The following is a 25,546-nucleotide window of genomic DNA, read 5'->3' as shown; positions in this document are numbered from 1 at the left end:
CTACACTTGAACTATTGTGCTCAAATTTGGTCACCTACTTTTCAGTGTAATGTGGAAACATTGGAGATGGTCCAGAGATGTGTGACTAAGACAATCTCAGGACTTTGGAATGATGGCTATGGAGAGAGGTTGAAGTAATGTGGATTGCAGAGTTTGATGGTTAGGAGTTAAAGAGGTGATATGATAGAGACATTTAAATTAGTGGGAGGATTTTATCAGATTAATCCAGATGGAATTATAAAAAGAGTAGAAGGCAAGAGGGAAGAAACCAGATGCCATCCCTGGAAGTTATGTAAAAGTGTGGTGAAGGGGGTGTGAGGAGTAGATTGTTTAGATGGATTGTTTAGATTGTCAACGAATGGAATGTATTACCTGAATGTGCTGTTAATATAAGGAGTGTTAAGGATTTTAAGAGTTGGTATGATAAATATGTTGTCATTGAATGAATCTCCCACAATAAATCTGTTAACTCCATGGGGGCAATAATAATAACAATATTAACTTTTTTTTTGTGCTATTCATACTCCCTCTTATATATCACAATTATGTTTGTAATGACTTAAAGATAGCAAACAAAGCATAATATCTACCAAACTCTACAGATTGTAGAGTTTGGTAGATAGTAAACTCCTGATATCATTTTTTATTAATCACTTTTGTACTCTAAAGTCTCTTCATCTCCCTCTAAAACCAAATAACCAGAATTGAGTACACATGTGATCTGCAAATGTAGTGGTTCCACATACAGTGGAACCACCACATCTCATTTTTGCTAGTTAACAGCCTTCTCAGTACTGTAGTCATTCCCCTGAGTTGCTTTCACCACTTATGTGATGTGTCCCTTGAATTTGAACTTCAAATTTCTATCTACCATCACCACAAGATCCCATGCCTCTTTAACTGCCTCCAATATTAATCTTTCAGTGGACTATGCAGACTACTAACAGATTACTACGTGTGTGTGTGTGTGTGCGCGCGCGCGCGTGCTGGGAGGACATCATGTTGGAGGTTTAATGGAGTATTAACAGCACTAGGAAAGGATTAAAAACTAATTTTAATGCTTCCAATATTTCATCTCAGTCACTGATGTCGTGACGTTCTATTTTCATGTTGTGTTCTAATCTGCCATCTTGTTTCAAGTCACTCTTATTAATAAAACAACTAATTGCAAATTGATCACCGATCCAAAAGTAGGGAAATTTATAATTATACTGTGCCACCCTAATTTTAGATTAGTCTATATAAAACAGTAGGATCAATTCTTAATTAAGTTAGTAGTCTTCTCAATTAGGCCGAATTATTTACTATTCTACTTGGGGCACCCGCAAGATTCGAATTTTTTTTATGAACGGTGCAATAAAAGGGAATTCAGGCAAACACAATATTTAGATTAACAAAATAAAACATTTAATATATGATATATAACAAATACAAGAATTCTACTTTTAAATGAAACAATACAAATAACTTAATACATCTTGCTAAGTCACTCATTCCAATTCAATGTTCTAAGCTTTAACATACAATTCACAGCTTCAAAATTACAAGCTTTCTTAACTCAAGTCAATAAAACAAAACTTCTCATTTGACCAGTCTGCACAAATCTATCAGTTGTACTTAATGTTTAAATTCACAGCAGGCACTAATCAAGGTAGACAATATTCCAAGCAATCTTATTTCGGACCTTGAACTTCGAAGATACGTTATAGTTAATGTTAGAATAAACAAACATGTATGACTACTCTTACCAGATACAATCTTCAATACATCAATTTATTGTGAGCACATTTATGAATTAACTTATTTAAGCTAGCGGAACACATTAAATAAAATTCTCCAACGCTTTAAATGAACTACTGTTAATCGCGCTTCACTACTCTAAACAACAGCAATAAGGTACTGATATCTTTCCTTGTTTACTTTTCTTCAACTAGTTAAATTCATTATAATTCTTCTCAGGGCAACATAGAATTAAGACGTAATCCTAGACTAACTGGAACTAATCAGAATTTCCCGTTGAATGTCCAGTTCTTTATTTATCCGATTACAACATTAATTTTCCTCTACAACAACAGCTGATTTCACTTGCAGCTGAGTATATGATTCACTACGTTTTTGCTCACTTCTAAACACTCTTCTCATGAATTTCTGCCCTAAAGAATTTATAATTTTTCTTCACTTCCTTTCTTGTATCCTACTTTCCTTCAGGCTTCGCAAAACTCTCTTTTCTCTCTAATTAAAATTCTTAATGCCTTTCTTTCTCCTTTCCATTTCAAGGTCACGCACTCTTCGACTCGTGCTTGTTTATTTCATGCGTCTCCACGACAACCCATGAACGCAAACACTTCGCTAATGTAATACAACGCTCTACTAGTACATAAGTGATTACATAACGTTAAATTTTTACAAATAAGAATAAACAGAATATTTGAGCTACTTAATCAGCTTTTTCATTACGTATACAATTATTTATAATAGCACTTTTTGTTACTTTATATATATATTTTAGTTATCATAAATTTCTACACATATTATTATGTAATAAATTAATAGTAGGTTAAATTTAGAATAAATATTTAAATAGTATTCCTTAATTAAGGAACAATAAATAATTTTTATACAAATCATGATTAATATATAATAAGCAATGTTAAATGTGAATGAAAAAATTAAATTATACAACATAGTTTCATTCACAATTTAACACTGAGACATCTTCAGGGAGTACAAATAACACATAAACACAAAGACAATACAATACTTTGAAACATGTGGATGACTTTAAAGTAATATCTAGGTGGTGCATCCTCTATGGGTGTTTGTATGTAGCTTAGGATATAAACTGGAACCTCTGACATTTACTGTTTCCCAAATTTTGGGAAGTTTATGCATTCCGCATTGGTTTAAATTAGGTTGATTTCTCAACCTAATTACTCAATAAATTATAGTAGATATCCTAAATACAATTTTCATTAAATTCAATTTAAAATCATTCTGAGAATAAAATGGTCTAATTATAGCAAAAAATGAAAAAAAAAGAAACACTCCCTAACCAATCTTCAACTTAAAAAAAAAAAAATGTTCGTTGACAAGTTTCAAATCTAATACTGAAAATTGCTGCATATTACCAAGTATACGTTACAAGACAGAAATTGTTTATAACAATACAGTCTGATAATGTTAAGAGTTTGACCTTGATAGTTCTGCTGTTTACAAAAGAACTACCATAATGCCTATGATGGAAGTATGTTTGTAAATCTGAAAGTTTGATAAATAGAATATAGTTTATGAAATGTTGACTTTTGGATTATGTATTGCTGCCACCTAATTAGTATAAATGGTGTAACTGTTACAAGTTTTTTCATTTGGTTATATTATAAATTAAGATACCGAGAAATTATATACTTGGTTTAATCCTTTATCCAAGTGTAAGAAAACAAAGTTTGCATCCGAGATATTTTCAGGACTGGGGCAACTCGTATAAGGAAGCTAAGACTTCACATCACTTGCCTTAGTATCCCATAATGCAAAGCACATCTCCTTGCAGACATGTATAATACTAGGGAAACCAGTCTGGTCACTACCCAGACTGGTTTCCCTGTATTATGTGCGAAGTTACCACTCCAAAACTCATGATCTTCCAGATCACCCAATAATGAGTGACCCGAAGGATCTTTCAACTTGGCTTGTTCCACTCAGCAACAGGCTCACGCCATCACCAAGAAGAACCCTTAACACTGGCTCTACTTAGTGGCAGGCCCACCCCACCACCGAGCAGAGCCACTCATATCTCATCTGAGGGGTAACAGAAACAGCCAAGCTTCAGTTAAAACTTCATTGGCTACAGCACTGCCATCCATTACCCTGGGCAGAAACTCTGCTTCCCAGCAATCAAGTCACTAACCAGTTTCAACCCTTATTAGGATCTCTTTAGTGGGAGCCAGACCCAGAGGTGATACTAAGGTTGAAGTAATGCAGAAGTCACATTTTCATATACCAGGTGATAAAAGGTGTCACACCTTATTATTAAATTACTCTGGATTAGAGAAAGATGTTAGAAGTTTTTTCACTTGGTTATACTATAAATTAAAGTATTATTACCAAGAAATTATATATTTGGTTTAATCCTTTATCCAAGTGTGAGCAAACAAAGTTTGCACCTGAAGTATTTTCAGGACTGGGGAAACTCGTATAAAGAAGCTAAGACTTCACATCACTTGCCTTAGTATCCCATAATGCAAAGCACATCTCCTTGAAGACATATATAATGCTATGAAGAGACCTCAATAAAGGTTGAAACCAGTCGGGGTAGTGACCCTTCCCATAATGGATAGTATAGGGATACTAAGGCAAGTGATGTGAAGTCTTAGCGTTCTTATACGAGTTGCCCCAGTCCTGAAAATATTTCAGGTGCAAACACTTGGATAAAGGATTAAACCAAGTATATATAATTTCTTGGTATCTTTAATTTATTTCAAATGGTGTAAATGAAAACAAAATTAAATTTCTTTATAAACTTCAGCATAAATCCTAAATACCAAATTAATTTCATTAAAGTCCATCTAATCAATACAGAATTATTACTACCAGTTCTAAATATTTTGCCAAATTCTGCCAATAAAAATGATCTGATTGATGCTAAATATATACCACATATATTGCATAGCCTAAATCTCAAATTGTACTTAGTGAGAGTGGAGTTATCTATTAACTCCACTCTCACACTGTATCCATTCTATTAATGGATGGATTGTGATATCCATCCATTAATAGAATGGATATCACAATCCATTCTATTACTGATATTAGTCTTGTGATGCTGTCAGATTGGAGAAAGGAAAGGTGAAAGAATTAATTGTTTTGTCTGGAACCAATGACAATGAAAGTGAGAAGTATTGTATGGGAGAGGATGTGAAAGGGTTATTAGAAGAAGCAAAAAAGAAGAGCAAGAGGGAGAAGTTTGTAGGTCTGTGGCCATGATATTACTCATCACAGAATGTTCTTCAAATCCAACTGTTTTCCCTACATCCCAGTCCATCCCATTCCCTTTTTGTTTACACATGCATTCATGTTCTCTTGGAGCATCAACCTTTCTCCCACTGTATTCCCCTGTCTATCCTGAGTCTTCCCATTTCCCTGTTTTTCTTGCACATTTGTTCTGTCATTCCCTTCACTCATGCCACCCACTTCTTCATTCATAAGCACCACTTCAATCTCTCCTTCCTTACTCTTCTGCTCTTTCATATTGCTTCTTACTCAGATTCATTCTCTGCACTCATTACTCTCCCTTCCAACAGCAGTTTCTCCCCAAATGACTTATAACAAAACCATTCAAATGCCATCCATCACTCTTATGCAGTTCACTGCATCTTTCAAAACCCATTCCACATATTAACAAATTGCTCTTTTCTCTTCACATATTTCCACAAACACATTGTTCATAATCCTTGCTCTCCACCTCATATCATCACTGTCATACCTTGGCAAACACACTGACTATCACAATATTATCATTTATCCCTTTCAACAATCTTTTGATATCCAATCTTACATTCCTCTTGTTTCCAGTAAAGTCATTTATCCCTACTACCACTACCAACTCTTTTGTCCACTTACTCCTCATATCCAATACCTCAATCGCTCTATTAGCTTTACCTCCCAGAAAACAAACCTTGTGCATCTTGTTTAACACACTTCTAATAATCAAATCCCCATACAATGCCACTCGCAGGCCTTTCGTTAACTTTTTCATACAGACATAATTTGTTTTCATCTACTTCACTATTTCATACATATCTAAGATTCCCTTCATTTCACTCTACATCCCTTATCTCTTGCCTCATCTTTGCCAACTCAGGTTTCAAATCTTGCATCACTTTTTTGCTATCATTCATTCTCGCTATTTTATCACTATCATTCACTATGGCTATTTTATTGATAGTCACACACACCTATTTGCTGTCAACACTGCTTGCTACCTTACTGTTAATTGCATTCTGTTTTTTAACATCATTATTGCCTGCTTTATCATCAATAGCACTCTTTCCCTCGCTATCACTTCCGCACGCTTACTGAACATTTGCACAATCTTTTTCAACTGCCGTTTCAATCTTTTTCTCTTTAATGTAATAATAGGTACTTTGACAGAGTAAGTCAGAGAGAGCACCTTGGAGTATGTTATATGCAGGCGATATTGTACTGTGTGTGTGTGGAAACAAGAGAAGAAGTGGAACAAAAGCTGATAAGATGGAACAAAGTATTAGAAGAAAGAGGACTGAGAGTTAGTAAAAGAAAAAGTGAATATCTGGTGTGTGATCAAAATGTTGACACTGAGGAAGATGTAGAGCTGAATGGAAAGGTCATCGAGAAAGTAGATAAATTCAAATATCTGGGTTCAGTAGTGGATAGTAATTGTGAAGTGGAAAGGAAAGGAAAGTCAATAACAGAATTCAGGCAGGATGGAAGAATTGGAAAGAAATGTCAGGGATTTTGTGTGATAGAAAGGTTCTGGTGAAATTGAAAGGAAAAAAAATGCAGAATGGTAGTGAGATCTACAATGTTATATGGAATGATTAGTGCTACAGAAATGAGTATGCTTCGATGGCTGTGTGGAGTAACAACGAAAGACTGAGTGAGGAATGAATAGATCAGAGATACTGTAAAGGTCTGCAATTACAAACAAAACACAAGTGCAAATAAGATGGTATGGACATGTAATGAGGCAAAAAGAAAAATATGATGGGTGAAGTATCATGATGATGGAAATACAAGGAGGAAGAAGGGGAAGGCCAAAGAAGTGAAACATAATGTGGAGGAAGATCTGAAGGAGAAAACCTGGACAAAGATGCAGTCTACAACAGAAACCATGGAGAAGACTCATCAGAAACAGTGACCTCCATATAGAAATGGGAGCAGCTGAAGAAGAAGATTGTTTTGGCAAGAATGTGTGGCATGCTCTTGGCCCTTGGTGATCATCAATATGTATTTGATGTTAACAACAAGTCTTGTGGATTGTAATGTTTTTATTATTATTATTATTATTATTATTATTCAGAACTCCATGGAGTCAAAAGACTCATCGTAGGAGGTCCTTTCTAAGAAACACAAGTCTATCAAGACTCATCGAGGAAGGTCCCTCCTAGGAAATACAAAGTCTATCATACCACTCCTTAAATGCATTGACAGTTCTTGCTCACACCACTCTATTAAGCAATGCATTCCATGGTCCAACCACCCTCCATGCAAAGAAACCACTCCTCACCCTCTTTCTCACAGTTTCCTTTCATAACTTCCAGGGATAGCCCCTTGTCATGACTCTTTCCCACTGTTCAACCAAGCGAAAGAACTCCCCAGTGTTAACCCTAAAAGTCTCAATCATATCACCTCTCCTTCTTCTATCCACCAAACTCTGCAGTCCACACTCCCTAAGCTGATCCTCATAACTAACATTGTACAGTCCTGAAACCATCTTTGTTATCCGCCTCTATACCCTTTCCACAGTTAATTTATCCCCTTCAAATCCTGGGGACCAGATCTGAGAACAATAGTCTAAGTGTGGTCCGATCAGGGTCTTATACAACAGAATAATAACTCTTTTATCTCTGCAGGTCAGTGTCCTTCTCATTATTGCAGCAATCCTCTGTGTTACCTTCACTACCTTTGCAATATGTCCCCTAAATTTCAGGTTTCTATCAATCATCAACCCCAGATCTCTTGTCTCCCCTACTTCCTTGAGTTTAACTCCTCCCATAGAGTATGCAGTGTCCCATCGATGGGACGCTGCATACTCTATGTTTCTATAAAAATTCATGGCATCCCTTCTCTGTGTGAAAGAAACACATGGAATTGCTTATGGCTGCTTCCATTAACAAACACAGATTTTGTAGGTTATAACCAGACTTCTCAAAGAACATCAGCTCCTGTCAGTCAGCATTTTAGGCATCCTGTTTGTATCTTATACACAGTGGAGTTGGAAATGTTTAACTACTGCCCAATAACATGAAGAGATATACTGATATATATGTTACTGTTGTTGTTACAATATAGTTCTATCCTGCTATATAACGCAAATAGATATACCCTTCAAATCACAGTACATCTTCAAAGGCATGTGGAGACCTTTGACTTTCAAAGATGTGTTATCATAGGATGCCATATCGGTGGTCTATCAGATCATGGCATTGGTAGAAGACTGCATGAATTACCTGATTTGAATCTCTAAATGACATCTGACTATCATTCACTTTGAAATGCAATTAACTCTTTCCTTTTATTCACATATGAGAAAGAAAGTGTGTATGCTGCGGAAAAAAAAAAAAAAAGCATATTCTTTACACTCACTCACTCTCTCTCATATTACATAATTTTCTTGGAGAGAATGAATAGAGAATTAATTAAATAATTAATTATTTATTATCTATCTAATAAATAATTTGGCCAATTCTTGATTGATTAGATAATTAAATATTCTGCATGAATAGTTTTAATATAAAAGTAAAAGTAAGCTAACTTTCTGCCAATGTTCCTTACGAAGAGGATCTTCTACTGTTGTAAGGAGACAGTAAATCTGTTGTATGGCACATTGATAATAAATAGATGCTGTTTCATAATTTGAAAGCAGAGCATTTTCTCGTCCAATCTTTATGTTTTCACATATTGTTGAACAAGAAGGCACATCCATTTCTGTACATTTGAAATAATATTAAAACCTTGACCTAAAAAATTAAAAAAAAATGAAATTTGTGTTAACAATTTAATTTTCCTGTTATAAGTTCAAAGATCAATTTTATTGTTATCACATAATTAAACTGCGAGTTATACCTATATGCTATGTCAAAATACAATCGCAGCACCCTAGTTTTAGAATGAAACACACTGATCCCTAGTAACTGTTGCTATAGTATAGCCTATGCTGCTATGTAAGGTAAACATAGATCCCTAGTACGTGAAGAACTCACAGACTTCAAATGAAGTGTTATCATAGGATGCCATATGAGCCTATCTGTTCATGATTGGTAAAATATTGCATCATCCAAAATTAACAGCAAAAAGCATTATCAGGCAATCGATAACATCTCTGAGGCTAAAGAAGATAAGCAATTCAAAAAAAAATGTCAAAAGCCAGCACAAGAAGAAATTTGAAATCCTCCAACAATGTAGTTAACACTACATTGTTGGAGGAATTCTGCCATTACAACAGAATTGCGTCATTGGAAATTTATCATCATAACAAGGGAGAGATGTTATGAAAATGTCAGCAGTTCAATGTGGAAATAATTAATCCAAAATCGTCTTCCAGGAAATCAGTTAGTAAGGGACTATGTGAAGAGCTCTTCACAGCACATGGCCTACTAGTTTCAAGGACACTAGGACTGCTCCTCAGAAGAGTGGAAGCTCAATATGGAACAACAAATCATACTGCACTATTTTTTGACTGGATGGGCAGTGCAGGTGTGTAAGTGCAGTTTACCTGGTGAATGCTTCATGCATGAGTGTATTATCCTAAACGTGAAGGGTGATGGTGGAGCTGTAATGATCTAGAGCAATTTCTTTGGAATGAATTAAGATCCTTAGTCATCCATTCATCCTTGCCTGGAAGGATGAATGCTAATTGAATATCTATTGAAAGTTTTTTTCACTTGGTTAACTATAAAGTTAACCCTGCTACCATCCACCCTATAAATTTAGGATGGATGGTAGCAGGGGTGGTCTCTTATGGGGGAATGGGGAATTCATCACGACATCAGGTAACACTGAATCCAGTGGGGTCTAGAGGGGATAATGATAGGTATAGAAGTAGTGACATTTTTATGCTTTATACTAATGCCAGGAGTATCCAAAATAAAGGAGATGAATTGGTGGCACTGATAGCATCAGCCCGGCCAAAGATTATTGGGATCTCTGAGACATGGTTGACAGAAGATGATATAATAACTGGAATTGAAGTAGCAGGGTACAGGATTTTTTGGCAGGATAGGAAAGGAAAGAATGATAGTGGAGTACTGCTTATGATAAGTGTTGACTTTTGTCCTCTAAGAGTGGACAAATGTCTTAGGCAACATGTAATAGAGAGAACAAGAGGTTCGTGGAGGGCAGAATTGGAAGGCCAGGATATCATTAGTGCTTGGGAAATTGTTAAGGAATATTTGTTAGCAGAAATAGTAAGCTGTATTCCACGAGTGAAGAAGTGTACACAATTTGGTGTAAAGCAGTGACAAACAACATCAAACAGGAACTGCAGTTGAAAAAGAGATTATGGAAGAGATATAAGGAGAGAGATGGAGGGCAGATACATGAAGAATATAAGACGCAGGCCAGGAGAGTGACCAGTATGGTGAGGAAGGCAAAACTGGAATATGAGAAGAGATTGGCACTAAGATCCAAAGAAAATCCTAAGGAAGTTTTTAGCTATGTGGCCAGTAGGAGGAGAAATGATTGTGGAAGAATGACATTGTGGGATAAAATGAGGGTGATGTTATCTGTGAGAATCAACATGGATTTGTTAAGGGGCACTCATGCTTTAGTAATATGATTGCCTTTTATAATAAAGTGACAAGAGCAGTTGATGAGGGAAAGGTATACAATGCCATTTTTTTGGATTTTGCAAAGGCATCTGACAGGGTGCCACATGATAAGCTGATAATTAAGTTGCAGCACATGGGTTTAAATGTCGGGTTTCAACTCGATTCAGGATTGGCTGTCTGATAGGTATTAGAGAGTTGTGTATGGTGGGACAATATCAAGGAGTTTGGGAACCATCAATGAGAGGATGCATACTCGATTGGAGGAGCTATACTGGAGGAAGTATGGGAGACAAGAGATCTGGGGGTGATGATTGATAGAAAACTGAAATTTAGAGAGCATATTGCAAAAGTGGTGAAGGTAACCCAGAGGATTGCTGCAATACTGAGAAGGACGCTGACCTGCAGAGATAAAAGTTATCATTCCGTCATATAAGACCCTGATCAGACCACACTTAGACTATTGTTCTCAGGTTTGGTCCCCAGGATTTGAAGGGGATAAATTAACTGTGGAAAGGGTACAGAGGTGGATAACAAAGATCATTTCAGGACTGTACAATGTTAGTTATGAGGATCGGCTTAGGGAATGTGGACTGCAGAGTTTGGTGGATAGAAGAAGGAGAGGTGATATGATCAAGACTTTTAAACTGTTGAGAGGCAATTACAAGGTAAACATTGGAGAATTCTTTCAATTGGTGGAACGGTGGGAAGGAGCGATGACAAGGGGCCATCCCTGGAAGTTACGAAAAGAAGCTGTGAGCAAGAGGGTGAGGAGTGGTTTCTTTGCATGGAGGTTGGCTGAACCATGGAATGCATTGCCTGAGAGAGTGGTTAGAGCAAGAACAGTCAATGAGTTCAAGGAGTGGAATGATAGACTTTGTGTTTCCTAAGGAACTTCCACGATGAGTCTCTTGACCCCGTGGAGGCCTGAATAATAATAATAATAATAATAAATTAAAGATGTAAGAAATTATATTCTTACTTTCATCCTTTATCCAAATGTAAGTGAACAAAGTTTGCACATGAAGCAACTAGTCTACTTGTATATAGAGGCTGATGACTTCATGTTCATTGCCTTAGTATCCATAATGCAATGCACATATCCTTATGGACATGTATATGCTATACATTATGGGAAGGGCCACTATCCAGAGCAGTTCTGACCTTTATTGAGGTGTTATCAGTGGGAGCCAGACACAGAAGTGATACCAAGTTTGAAGTAATGCAGAAGTCATATTTCCATATAGTAGTCAAAAGGTGTCGCACCTTTATTGCTGAACTCTGGATTAGAGATAGATGTTGACAGTTTTTTTTTCTTTTTTTTTTACTTGGCACACAATGCCTTAAATATCTATCATATCATTCATTGAACTCATTCACCGATGATGCATTCACATGCAATGCTTATCCATCACACACACACAAATCATGTGTGTGTGTGTGTGATGTGATCCTAACCATACTCTTATTCAGCGTCCAGAAATTGAGTTCTCACCCACCATCTGCCATAAGGCGCAAAACCTTATTGTATCTATATGGTAAAATGCCTTTACCAACTGCTCTTTCTATCATATCTCCACTCCTCTATTTCTCAATTCTCTCAACCTGTCCTCCTATACTCATGAATTATTTTTAATGGTATTAACAACACCAAATGAACTATTTTATAAAAAAGATATTTTATTAACTTGATTATATTTCACTGGATTTCAAATCAGCATCATCAGAGCACAACAAGCATGTACACGTGACAGTGAGTAAGAGAAACAATTCATTTGGTGTTGTTAATGCTGTTAAAAATAAGTCATGAATAACCTCCTTTCACTTACTCACCGTTGCATATATATACTTGGTGTGCTCTGATGATGCTGATTTGAAATTCAGTGGAATACAGTGAACCTCGGTAGTCGAACTTAATTCGTTCCCGAAGGCTGTTCGGAAACTGAATTGTTCGAAAACTGAAACCATTTTCCCATAAGAATTAATGTAAAATGGATTAATCCATTCCTGAATCCCAGATGATTGTTTATTTAAACCTTTACAACAGTACTTCATGCATAAGATCGTATACAAACATAATGAAAATGCATAAAATCTTACATAAAAAGAATAAACACAATAAATAGATAAAATATAGAAGAAAATTGATCGCCTCTTTATTTTTTAGTATCGTACAGATCGCTGATTTTGCCATACCGAACTGCATAACAAGATCCGAGACACGAACACCATTTTCATGTTTGGATATGATTTCTTTTTTCATCTCTATCGTGGTGGTTCTAACAACTTTTCTTTTCGCTTTGCTGCTATCACTTTTCTGCGGTCCCATGGTGGCTTAATTAATAATAATTTATGAAAAAAACAACAAAACATAAAGAAAATCAAGAAAACTCACTGCAAATTCGAGCAGGTGTCGGCACTGAATGAAGGCTGACGCGTAACTGACGCTTTCCCGCCTTACAGCTCAGCATGCAGAGCATGTGGTTGCCGTTTGTTTGGGAACCGAAAGTCTGTTCAGAAACCGGGGCGTTTTTTGTTCGGAAAATATGTTCAGGAACCGAATTGTTCGAGAACAGAGGCGTTCGACAACCGAGGTTCCACTGCATAAGCAAATTAATAAAACATCATTTTTATATTGTTTGGTGTTGTTAATACCATTAAAAATAAGTCATGATGAAGAACCTTCAACACCTAAGTTTATCTTTTCCTATACACAATTCCACAGACCACACATCAACCTGGTTATCTGCTGTGGATCTTTCTTTCTATCTCCCCCATCTCCACAGAACCCAGGTGACCACATCTGTGCACACATTATATTGCTCTCTCCTCAATTCCTTCTAAAATGATGGATAAAACCACGAAGTCAACTTCTACCTGGAAAGCTCTCAACTAATAAACAACCACCAGTATGAATTCTGCTATGTAGACAAATGTAGAAGGGCTATATTGCATATGTCACTCATCTTTGAACTAAATCCAGTCTTGATATGTCAAAGGTATCTATGTAATCAGGTTTCACACAAAGGTCTATTAACTTCACTCCAATCTTGTGATCTGTCTTCTGGAAGCTGCAACTAAGTTTAAAGCTTTCCCTCTAATTTTCTATCTTGAGTATTCATCTGAAGCTAGAGATACTAATGGGCTCTGTTCCCTTACCTTTCCATTTTCCCTTATTCCTTTTATACGTCAGTTATCATCTCCAGATGACTGCAAATCCAATCTGAAATTCTGCTGATGAGAGAACAAACACTGCATACTTCTTTTTCATTTGACAACAGCATTATACAAAACACAATCCTACCTTATTTCCTGGAAGAAAGACTATGCTGCACTCTTCCTTACTTTACATAACATTTGCACTAACCAAGATCAGTTTTCTCTACTTGGGTAACTTTCACAGTCTATCCTAGCATAACACATCATATCTATAGTCTCTTTAGCCTCCAAGCTTGACACTCTTCTTAATTCTAAATGTTACTTCTCTCCAGATAAAAGGTCGTTATTTATTTCTATTCTCCTAAATGCTTTTTTTTTTTTCATGAATAGTGTTCCAGCTCAGTTTTTTTTTTAAATAAATATTTTACTTGGTCTCTCCATCTTTTCTGCAATCTTCCTCTTAGTGTCTCCTCCCCTCAATTTTCATTTCATACATCTTTCTTCTTGGTATTCTTTCAAAGTCATTCTCATGGCGTCCAAATTGCTTCAAGCAAAAGTTCACAAGCATTTCTTCAACACTTTCTACTTGCAAACATTTCTAATGTCCACATTTCTTACTATACCTTTCCTTGTTTTTTGTTTTAACACTGTCAATAAAAATTTTATTGCCAACACTTGTATTCTACTTATGTCTCTGCATAAGACAAAATAGGCAAAAAAGTAACATCTGTTAATCAAAGCTTGCACCTTAGTGAGGCCTTACTATTCCAAAGTAGACTACTTATACTATTAAAAGAAAGCTTTAGACCAGTGAAATTCTCCTCATTATCTCCTGATCTAAACTTCCATGGGTCTGGCTCCTACTGATGAGACCTCAATAAAGGTCAAAACTGGTCTGGGTAGTGACCCTTTTCATAATGCATAGTATTACACATGTCTATAAGGATATGTGCTTTACATTATGGGATACTAAGGCAAGTGATGTGAAGTCATTAGCCTCTATATATGAGTTGCCCAATTGTGAAGTTACTTCATGCATACTTTGCTTACACTTGAACAATGGATTAAACCAAGAGTATAATTTCTTGGCATTTTTAATTTATAGTATAACCAAGTGGAAAAACTTTCATCATAGCATTTCTTTTTTTTTTGTTGTTGTAAAAATTGAACTGAAGTCCTCGAAAACCTTGTAGTAATCTAGAGTTTCTATTAGCAGTCCCAGGATATTTTTTAAAAGATTCGTGAAATATTTCCAAAGGACTACAACTTCCAGCTCTTTAAGAAGAATATCAACAGATTATAAATGAAAGATGCCAAGAAATTATATTCTTGGTTTAATCCTCTATCCAAGTGTAAGCAAACAAAGTTTGTGCATGAAATAACTTCATGACTGGTCAACTCGTATATAGTGGCTAATGACTTCACATCACTTGCAGTTTCATTAGTTTCACAAGTTTCATTACAGAATGCAACTTCATCTTTGTAGCACACCCACTTCAATTCCTTGAGCCATTTAAAAGCACATGACTGTTTTGAGTTGATGATACAACAGAACTCTTTTTTCCCAGTGTTTCTAGATCCCTTACTTTTTTCCCTCAATTTTCACATCATAAAACTAAAGAGTGTAGTTTGCATATTCTTTCATTTATTGTGCATAATAAAGGATGAATTTAGTGGGAGCCAGACCTATTGATGAGACCTCAATAAAGGTCAAAACCATCTGGGTAGTGACCCTTCCCATCATGCAAAGCAATATACATGTCCATAAGGATATGTGCTTTGCATTATGGGATACTAAAGCAAGTGATGTGAAGTCATTAGCCACTATATACGAGTTGACCAGTCATGAAGTTATTTCATGCACAAACTTTGTTTGCTTACACTTGGATAGAGGATTAAACCGAGAATATAATTTCTTGGCATCTTTCATTTATAATCTGTTGATATTCTTCTTAAAGAGCTGGAAGTTGTAGTCCTTTGGAAATATTTCATGGCAAAGGTTGGTCGATTGGTAGAGCCTCTGCTACTAACGGCTCAGTTAAGTAAGTTTGAGCGCAGTTAGTAGTTGGAAGGGAACCAATCGTTCGATGCTGTTGGCACACTCTCCCTTGATGAGTCTTTGGACTCTCTGGAGGTGTCAAATAATAATAATAATAATATATATTCTAGAACTCAGGCACATGGAATAAAAGATGACTGGGAGTAGAATGTGCTATAGGTCAGCAGAAATAAGGTAAATGATGGATGCTAGTTCAATAGAACTAGCATCCACAGAAGTATCTGTAGAGTAGAGAAAAGATACTTCAGATACTTCTCTGAAGTATCTGAAGAGAGTCAGTGAAAGAGGGGGGGGGGTCATCAATCAAATGAACTGAATTAAGAATTTTTTGAGAGCAGTATTTTCCAAGGTTGGGTGTATAAATTTGAGATTTGTACACAGTAGGCAAATGTACAGAAGAAAAGTAATGTCTTGAGCATGACAGAATGCCAAGGTTCTTGGAAGCTGAAGATGTTACAGAAGTGATTATGCCAGGAAACACATGAGTAAAAATCACTCCTAGAAGAAGGATCTGATCTTGACGGTTGAGCATTATCAAAAGTAAGTGAAGAAGAAGAATAACTAGTCTTTTATGTGAGAAAAGCCGACAAAACTGCTTTGGAAGCAATGCAGGTGACCAAATTGTTCTCCATGCTATCCTTAAATGAAGGATAGCACATGGAGATCAGTGTTTAAAGTAGTCAAAGTAGTCATAGATGATCTTGAAGCTTGAAATGACTGTGCACTGCACTTTCATATTTGTCATATGAATAGGATGAGCAGAGAGTGCTATTATCAACAAAACTGTGAATAGGGTTTAAGGTCAGTGAGAGCAGGTCATTTATATATATATATATAGATAGATAGATATCAAAGAGGATGAGTGAAATAACAGAACCTGAGGAACACATACACTAACAGGAAATCTGAAGAGGGAACATCATCCACAATTATATGTAGTGAATGATCTTAGAGAAAACTAGCAATTCAATTGCAAAGAGAGGAAGGCAAACCATAAAATGGCAATTTGCTGGAAGTACTTGATGCTAGATCCTATCAAATGCTTCTGGAAATAAATGTCAAATACACGCAGCACAGGATTCCCCAAATATTTCCATGGGACATGTGCAGAAGGGAGTTGATTAAGCCAGAAGATCTTCTGTGGATCATGACTGCAAAACTCATACTGATGGTTACTGAATAGTTGATAGTTCTCCAGATGTCAAAATTGACTGTTGATGACATCTTTCATTACTTTAAAGTGAGAGCAATAGGTCAATCATTTGATGGTAGACACATCAACTTTTTTTTTATTATTATTTTGGAATTGGCTGCATATGGGCTTGCTTCCATGCTGTAGGGCAGATGCCAGCTGAGTATAATATAGTGTATAGATGTTAGTTCAGGAGAGCATTCCATCTATCATGACAAATGTCTTTTTGGTATCCAGGTTATTTTGATATCTTTCTGGCAAAATGCAACAGGTAGCAATGCAATCTTTCAGGTAAAGACGGTAATTTCAGGTATGTTCGTCATCTATGTAGGAATTCAATGGACACAGATGGACAAAAATTGCTCCCAACAGCTTTTAAAAGAGACCAGCAGGCACAACTACTATTGGCACAGGTGACAAGTTTTTACATTTAGTCCTATCAAAGTCAGATGCTGCTCTTTTAATGATGGTTTAGCAGGCATTGTATACATTCACAACAAACACACTTAGGCAATGCATTACACTCACCAACCACTCTCCATGCAAAGAACCTTCTTCTCACTCCTCTGCTCACACCTTCCTTATACAATTTCAGGGATGGCCTCTTATTCTATGTTCTATCCCCCTCTCCAATTCTATGAAAAATTTCTTTCATATCAATCTGATAATAACTGCTGACTAATTTATATGTCTGAATTATATCGCTACCCCCATCTTCTATTCATCACACTTTGCAATTTACATTCTTTCATTCTGTCTTCACATTATAAAGACCAATAACAACCTTTGTGCATCTTCTCTAATTTATCCAACCCTACCCCAATAATGTTATCAACAAATTCAGCGCTCTAGTTTGAGGGAAGATTGGATTTATATAAGAGGGATGGCCCACATTTGAATACATTTGGTATCAGGAGTGTAGAAAAACTAATAACTGGTATTAGTCAAGGAAACTAAATTATCAGGGAGGAATGGTGTGAATGTAAGAGTGACAATGTTATATAACTGTGTTAATGACAGGAATGGGCATTGTCATGGAAATGTTGACGAGAAGAGAATGAATTCGGGTTTGTGTTCATCCGGTTCAGACCCATAAATGTGTGCAAAGATATGTACATGAGTAAGGCATTAGAGAAGAATAGAGATCTGCAAGTTGTCAAACTGTGTCAGGCAGAATACAGACAAGACAACAGAAAAGAACATACAGGTAGATTATTGTCTGTACACGAATGCTAGGAGTATCAGAAACAAAGGGATAGAGTTTGTTGCCTTACTCAATATGTTGCGACCTCGGATTGTAGGTTATTGGTATTGAGTGTCAAGGGTACAATATTTTTAGGAAGGACAGAGAGGATACGAGAGGAGGAGGCATGCTGCTAATGATATTGGATGAATTGAATCAGTTAGAGTTGAGACCTATGATTGTAGTACTAATACAATCATAGGTCTCCTAACAATATTTCATGCGCCAGTAAGTTTGAAGCCCTCTGGTGTGAGGTGGAATCTAACAAGATCAATTACATAGTTGGATGTTGTTACAGACCTGATGGATCAGTTGCTAGTGATGAAGAAATGAATCACCAAACAGAAAAGAGACTGCAAAAATAATAATCACAATGGGAGACTTTAATTATCCAAATATTGATTAGGTAGTGATAGAATCTCATGAGAAGAATGAAAATGCATTTATTGAGCTGTTGCAGGACAACTTCCTCAAGTAACACGTGACAGAAGGAACTCGAGGTCAAAGAGTGTTAGATTTGATTATAGTGTCAGAGGGCGTTTTAGTTAAAGACTGGAGGCAGAATAGTTTAACTATTCTGCCTCCAGTTGATGACAGTGATCATGCGGTACTCACTTGGGAAGTGTCTAAGTTTATAAAAGTTCCATTCAGAAAAGGTTACATGCTGAACTAAAAAGCAGGAAATTATGAATAACTGGGGACTATACTGAGTTCAGTGTAATGGGATCATTTGGAAGTCTTTTCCCACTGGTTAGACTATAAATTATATATTTATTTAGTTTAATCCTTTATCCAAGTGTAAGCAAATAAAGTTTGCACCTGAAGTATCTTCAGAACTAGGGCAACTTGTGGCAAAGGTGGACTAAGTTCTGATCACTTTCCTTAGTATCCCTGAAAGATGTTGGAAGTTTTTTCCCCACTTGGTTAGACTATAAATTATATATTTAGTTTAATCCTTTATCCAAGTGTAAGCAAACAAATCCTTCTCTAATCCAGAGTAATTTAATAATAAGGTGACCTTTTGGCAACTGGCATATGGAAATATGAGTTCTGCATTGCTTCAACCTTGGTATCACCTCTGGATCTGGCTCCCACTGAAGAGACCTCAATAAAGGTCAAAACCGTTCTGGGTAGTGACCTTTCCCATAATGCACAGCATTATACATGTCCGCAAGGAGATGTGCTTTGCATTATAGGATATTAAGGAAAGTGATCAGAACTTAGTCCACCTTTGCCACGAGTTGCCCTAGTCCTGAAGATACTTCAGGTGCAAAATTTGTTTGCTGACACTCGGATAAAGGATTAAACTAAATATATAATTTAATGGGATCATTTGCTGGATGTAAAAAATAGACAGTGCATGGGAAGCATTTAAACAATACTTAAATGATGTGATACCAGAATGTGTCCTGAGAGTTCAAAGAATAAATAGAGTAGGAGTCAAATAGATGTGGAATCTTATTAAGCAAAAGATTCATAAGAAAAGGATGATGTGGAAGGAATGCCGTGTGCATAAGGATGACATCCATGATGAACATTATAAGCAGCAGGCTAGAATAGTCACAACTGTTGTAAGGAAAGCAAAGTCTGAGTATGAAAAGAAACTGGCTCTGCTGCTAAAGACAACCCACAAGAATTCTATCAATATGCTGCAAGTAAAAGAAAGAATGAATATGAAAGAATAACTCTTCTAAATCCAGATGGTGTGAGGGTTACAGAAGAAGAAGAGGTTGTTCAGTTAATGAGTGCCTATTCTGTTAAAAGCTATCAACCTGGTGTATGCAACACTGAGCTCACTGTTACCTCTTCACTAGATATAGAAACGTAGATGTATGAGGACGAGATATTACCAGAATTGATAAATCGAATAAGAATTCAGCAATAGGGACTGATGGGATATCAGCATGTGTGCTAAAAGAGTGTTCAGCTGAACTGACCATTCCTTTAACCAGGCTGTTTAATATGAGTCTCAGAACAGGGAAGATTCTGCAGAAATGTATGGTGATTCCATTTCATCCAACTATCGACCAATTAGTATCTCAGGAGTGGTGGTGAAGATTTTGGAAAATTTGGTCAGGGCTCACATTCAGAAATGCGTTGACAGTAAATCTCAACTTTGCAATGAACCAACATGGGCTTACTAAGGGAAGGTCATGTTTTAGTGACTTGCTCACATTCTATAACAATGTTACCATTGAACTAGACAAGGGGAATGGATACACCATGATACTTTTGGATTTTGCTAAAGATTTTGACAGAATACAGCATAGTAGACTGTTGCATAAATTGGAGAAAATGGGTTTGGGTTATACAATATTAGCATGGATGGCTGACTGACGGATATCATTGCTGGCCTGGTTGGCCAAGTGGTTAACATATCCATTCTCCAGCCAAAAGGCTGCGGGGTCGAATCCTTCCGTGGGCATAGATATTTGTAATTGTCTGTGAAAATACTAGTGGTGGTGAAAAGTAGAGGGCATTGGTGAAGATGATGATGATGGTAGTTGAGGTTCTCTGTAGTTGGACTGAGTGGTGGAGACGGCGAGTTGTGGAGTGGGTGCCCTCCCTAGATGAGTCTTTGGACTCCTTGAAGGTGTCACGTAATAACAATAATAATTATTATTATTATCATCTGTTGCATATTTCCAGTTTGAGTGCTGAATGCATGAACATTTTGAGTCACATTGAGATGAGGTCAGTCTTATTTCTTTTGGAAGGTGGGGAAAACCCACCTTCCATAACTGTCCATAACCATAATGGTTAGAGCCATTAATAGATCTCCAAGGCAGAACCTAGTTTACCTTCTCATTAAAGATGATGATTGGTTGGTTTTTGCTACAAGAGACAAGATCTTAATACTAAATAATCTCCTGTTATGTAATATCCAAATTCCATGTTCACCTATGACTAAACCATTGGCATTCTGGACCTCTGCTGATATTAGAAGCATAGAAAGACATTGATGTAAAACATCACTTCGCCACAAATTGATAAATTAAACTTCCCTTACATTCAATTTATTAATTTAGCAATGTCATTTCCAATTCACAAATGTGGCAACTGTCCTTTGTTGTAAAATATAAATAAACATAAAATATTCTTAATGTACCAATGTTCAACAATAAAACTACATGAAAACCTTTTAATTTGCTTTAAATGTTATTTTCACACAAATGTACCAATTCTCAAAGTTAGCATTGCTTTATTTTGATATTTCTTATTTCCTCGCCTCCCCTTTTTTTTACCTCCTTCCCCCCCTTTTCATTTTGCCATTTCATGCAAAAGGCAAAATAAAAAAATAATATTATATATATATATATATATATATGTGTGTGTGTGTGTGTGTGTTAAAGATACCAAGAAATTTTATACTTGGTTTTTAATCCTTTTCCCGAGTAAGCAAAACAAAGTCATGCGCATGAAATATATTCACAATATATTCATCTACTTGTACATAGAGGCTAATGACTTCATATCACTTGCCTTAGTATGTATCCCATAATGTAAGCACCCCCCCTTTCAGGGGTGTATAATGCAATGCATAATGGGAAGGGTCACCTACCAGACTTGTTTCGACCTTTATTGAGGTCTCATCAGTGGGAGCCAGACCTGGGAGAGATACCAAGATTGAAGTAATGCATAAGTCACATATATCTCATATACAAGTAAACAAAAGGGGCTTGATCTTATTAATAAAAATCTCTGGATGAGATAAAGATGTAGAAAGTTTTTGTATAATACACCCAAGGTAAAAAACATTCTACATCTTTCTCTCATCCAGAGATTTTTATTAAGATCAAGCACCTTTTGTTTACTTGTATATGAGATATATATGACTTCTGCATTACTTTAACCTTGGTATCTCTCCTGGGTCTGGTTCCCACTGATGAGACCTCAATAAAGGTTGAAACCAGTCTGGGTAGTGGCCCTTCCCGTTATGCATTGCATTATACATGCCTGAAAGGAGGGTGTGCTTTACATTATGGGATACATACTAAGGCAAGTGATATGAGGTAATTAGCCTCTATATACAAGTAGCTCAGATGTGAATATATTTCACGGCATAACTTTGTTTTGCTTATTTGGGGAAACGATTAAAAACCAAGTAAAATATTTCTTGGTATCTTTAACGTATAATACACCCAAGGTAAAAAACTTTCTATATATATATATATATATTGATATTTCTCATTTCCTCGCACTCCCCCCCCCCTTTTTTTTACTTCTTGCAAACGGAAAAAAATAAATAAAATAAAAATAGATTATATATCCGCTTCCAGGAAGGCTGTGACTCGTGATGAGCGGCCCTTATACAGTATATCATACCTCTACAAAATGCAAAATTTTTGATTAAGAATGCTTATTTTAATGCCTCTGTAATTGTTTTAAATTTAAAACAGAACTAACATACGAAAAAAATTCAAAAATCAATAAATGCGTATCGGAACAGATGATAAACTCATTTTCAATTAATTACGTTGATTTGAACATAAAGTTCATTCCAAAAACGCGTGAGCTGACATCGCTTGCTCATCATATCTTACTCAAAGAGTAAGATGTTTTCGCGTTAGTTGTGTAACATGGTTATAATGTTCCAAGTACATATTAAATATAATAAGTAGCTTCCGGATTATCAAAAGTGATATAATTAGCAGTATATACTATACGATTATTAATCATTTATCTTTAACTACTTTTTTGTTAAAGATAATTTTATTGTAAATAAAAATGAATGCTATGCACTAGAAGAAAAGAGCTATTATTCCTAAAAATACAAATACGACATCTACAATTCTGCAGTAGCATTGATGTTTCAGTACGCGAAGAATAAAATCAAATTATTAAATAATGCATTATTCTGCATTAAAATACACTGCGATTACAAAGTGCATTGCATGTTTACGAGCAATATTTAAAAAAAAAAAAAAAGCTAAGGCAACTCCGAAATCAAGAATTGTATTCTCATAAGCTGTCATGTCAAATGTTCGAAACCTTCGAAGTTTCTACACCCTCGGCTTTGAAATAAGGATGGATATTTAATATCCCCCCCCCCCTATATCTGTTCATTTTACATCGCTGTTGTGTATAAATAATGATAGTCGCATTCTGTGTAGTTGTAGATTAAGTGGTGGAGATGGAGAATTGAAGAGTAGAGTGCTCTCCTTCGATGAGTCCTTGGAGGTGTCACATAATAATAATAAAAGAATACATTTCAAGATATTTTCGCTTTTAAATTACAATGCCAAGTAAGGAACTGTACAAAAAATAAATAAATAAAACACAAAATATTCGATTCACCTGTCGAGTTGCATGTTACCTCATCTCGCATATGTGTAAAAGAATTCGTTGTAAGAAGCGAGGAAAACTGGTTAAAAATAACTAGTAGCATAAGCGCCTCCCAGTACTGTCGACAGTGTGTAGCATAGAGGCAGTCTGCCTCACTGCGCTGCTTAATGAGGGCGCTCGTTCAGCCATATTGCAGTAGGTGCCGTCGCTACGCTAACAGGAACAATTCCTGTTAACGTAGCAAGTGCGGAAAGAAGTTTTTCCAAGCTTAAACTGATTAAAAATTATTTGGGAACAGCAATGACCCAAGAAAGATTGGTTGGTCTAGCAACTATATCGATAGAGGCGAACATAGCTTATAATTTAAATTTAGAAGAGCTTATATACAGTTTTATTGTGCGATATCCCCGTAGAGCAAACATTTAATTAATATTATTATGTAATACATTAATATTTCTCTTGTAATAAAAACAAAATAGCAATTGGAGATTTTCTTATATTTCTGTCTTATAATCCATCAGGGGCGATATTTAATTGTTTGCCTCAGGATACGATCTAATCTGGTGACGGCCCTGGTGCCTCCACAGTGCAATTGGAAGTACAATGGGAAATTGGACCTTTGACTAGAAAGACCTCAGTTCGATTCTCGCCGTGACGAGAGGAATCTTTATATGCGAAATTTTATGATGTTTGGGCCCATACACGAGGGGTTGGTTGGTCAACCTGTATTATATTAGTACCATGTGTAGGAAGAGAATTGGGAAACCAGGAACTTGTTCAAATTAGATTTGAAAGCCTGTGTATTGTACTCCTTGAGAAACATATGGGAAGAAAGAAAGGCTGTGCCACAATATAGCAGCAGGAATGAAGTAGGAGGAAAAGAAACTTGTTCTATCAGTATGGTATCTGACTGTGAAGAGATGTTGGGTGGCAGCTGCACATGTTTCAATGGACAGGACAATTATTGATGATAGCTATAATGAATATTTACCACGTAAATGTCTATAGATGATAAATTCAATAGATTCCAGCCTTCTGTGGAAGAATAGTTAAAGTAAGTTGGTAAGATGTGACTGATCTCTTCTGCACTACGTCCAGTATTTTAGGGAGATCTTAGGGACACCTCCCCAGATGTGCAAGCAGTACCCGATGGATGGGGAATTTGTTATTTCTACAGGATTAATAGTGTTCGAGGGTTTAGGAATGCCTTGACGAAAGAGGAATACTAATTTTTTTGGATGCTGAGAAGACAATGGCTGTAATTGGTTTATGCCAAGAGATGTTTGATGCTAATAAGGGAGAGAGATTTCATCTTACCTACAGATTTGGGTGTTGTCAAAAATAAGGTTAGGATAACATAGTTTTTTAATGGGATATGAGGCAGATTTCTGTTTTAAGGCATTGAAATTTACCTGGTTATCCGTCCCTCATCGAAGGTCAGTTTGCAGATCAAGAGTTAGACTTGCAGAGCTTGTTGCTCTGTGAGTTGTTTTTGTTTGCTTGGTACAAGGATTGTCAAATGAGAAGGACTGCAGTGTACTGTCGACGGCAAAGTGTACGAGAGTGGTCTGAAAAGATCTCGGCCTGGACCATAGAAGGCAACACTATCGGCAACACTAAATTGCAAGTCATTTATCATTATCAAGTATAGTTTGTTTTACACAGCTGTCTAAAGCAAAAGTGTTGTCTGTATCCCTTGAAATAGATAGAATTGAATATCGTGCGGTTATAAAATTCGTTGTAAAAGAAGGTTTAACGCCAAACGAAATCCATTCGAAGGTCATAAAAGTTTATGGGCACTCTTCTCCTTCGTTTTCGACAATTAAAAAATGGGATTAAACGTGGTCGTACCAGCCTTGAAGATAATCACGTGAAGGACGTCCCAAAAGTGTAACAACATCAGAAATCATTGACCAAGTGCACGCGACATGGTATTGGATGACCCCGAGTCAAAGAGCGTGAAATTATTGAGAATATAGGCATTTCGAAAGAACGTGTAGGATATATTTTGCATGAAGAATTGCATATGATAAAGTTTTGCGCAAGATGGGTGCCATGCTTACTCACAGCAGATCAAAAAAGCACTC

The 25,546-nt window shown here is 36.3% G+C and overlaps 1 protein-coding gene across 4 annotated transcripts in view; it reads right to left on the bottom strand.

Moving 5' to 3' along the window:
- The window catches only part of LOC150099326 (katanin p60 ATPase-containing subunit A1-like), a 142,805-nt gene extending 119,285 nt beyond the window's left edge, over positions 1–23,520 (bottom strand). For 2 of the 4 annotated variants that reach the window (XM_090404508.1, XM_090404505.1), the window contains exon 1: positions 8,510–12,888. In XM_090404508.1, the coding sequence (XP_090260634.1) occupies positions 8,510–8,680 (171 nt within the window). In that variant the 5' untranslated portion in view covers positions 8,681–12,888. Of the gene's footprint in view, positions 1–8,509; positions 12,889–22,650; positions 22,816–23,471 lie in introns of those variants that run through there. The other 2 variants (XM_090404507.1, XM_090404506.1) reach the window with 2 other exon arrangements.
- Between the last annotated feature and the right edge of the window lie 2,026 nt (positions 23,521–25,546).

Source organism: Typopeltis vanoorti, chromosome 14 (assembly GCF_054136105.1).
Source record: "Typopeltis vanoorti isolate ZY-2024b chromosome 14, IOZ_Tvanoo_1.0, whole genome shotgun sequence".
Classification (NCBI taxonomy): domain Eukaryota; kingdom Metazoa; phylum Arthropoda; class Arachnida; order Uropygi; family Thelyphonidae; genus Typopeltis; species Typopeltis vanoorti.
Note: the sequence above shows the minus strand (reverse complement) of the source record. Positions and strands in the feature narration are given on the sequence as shown.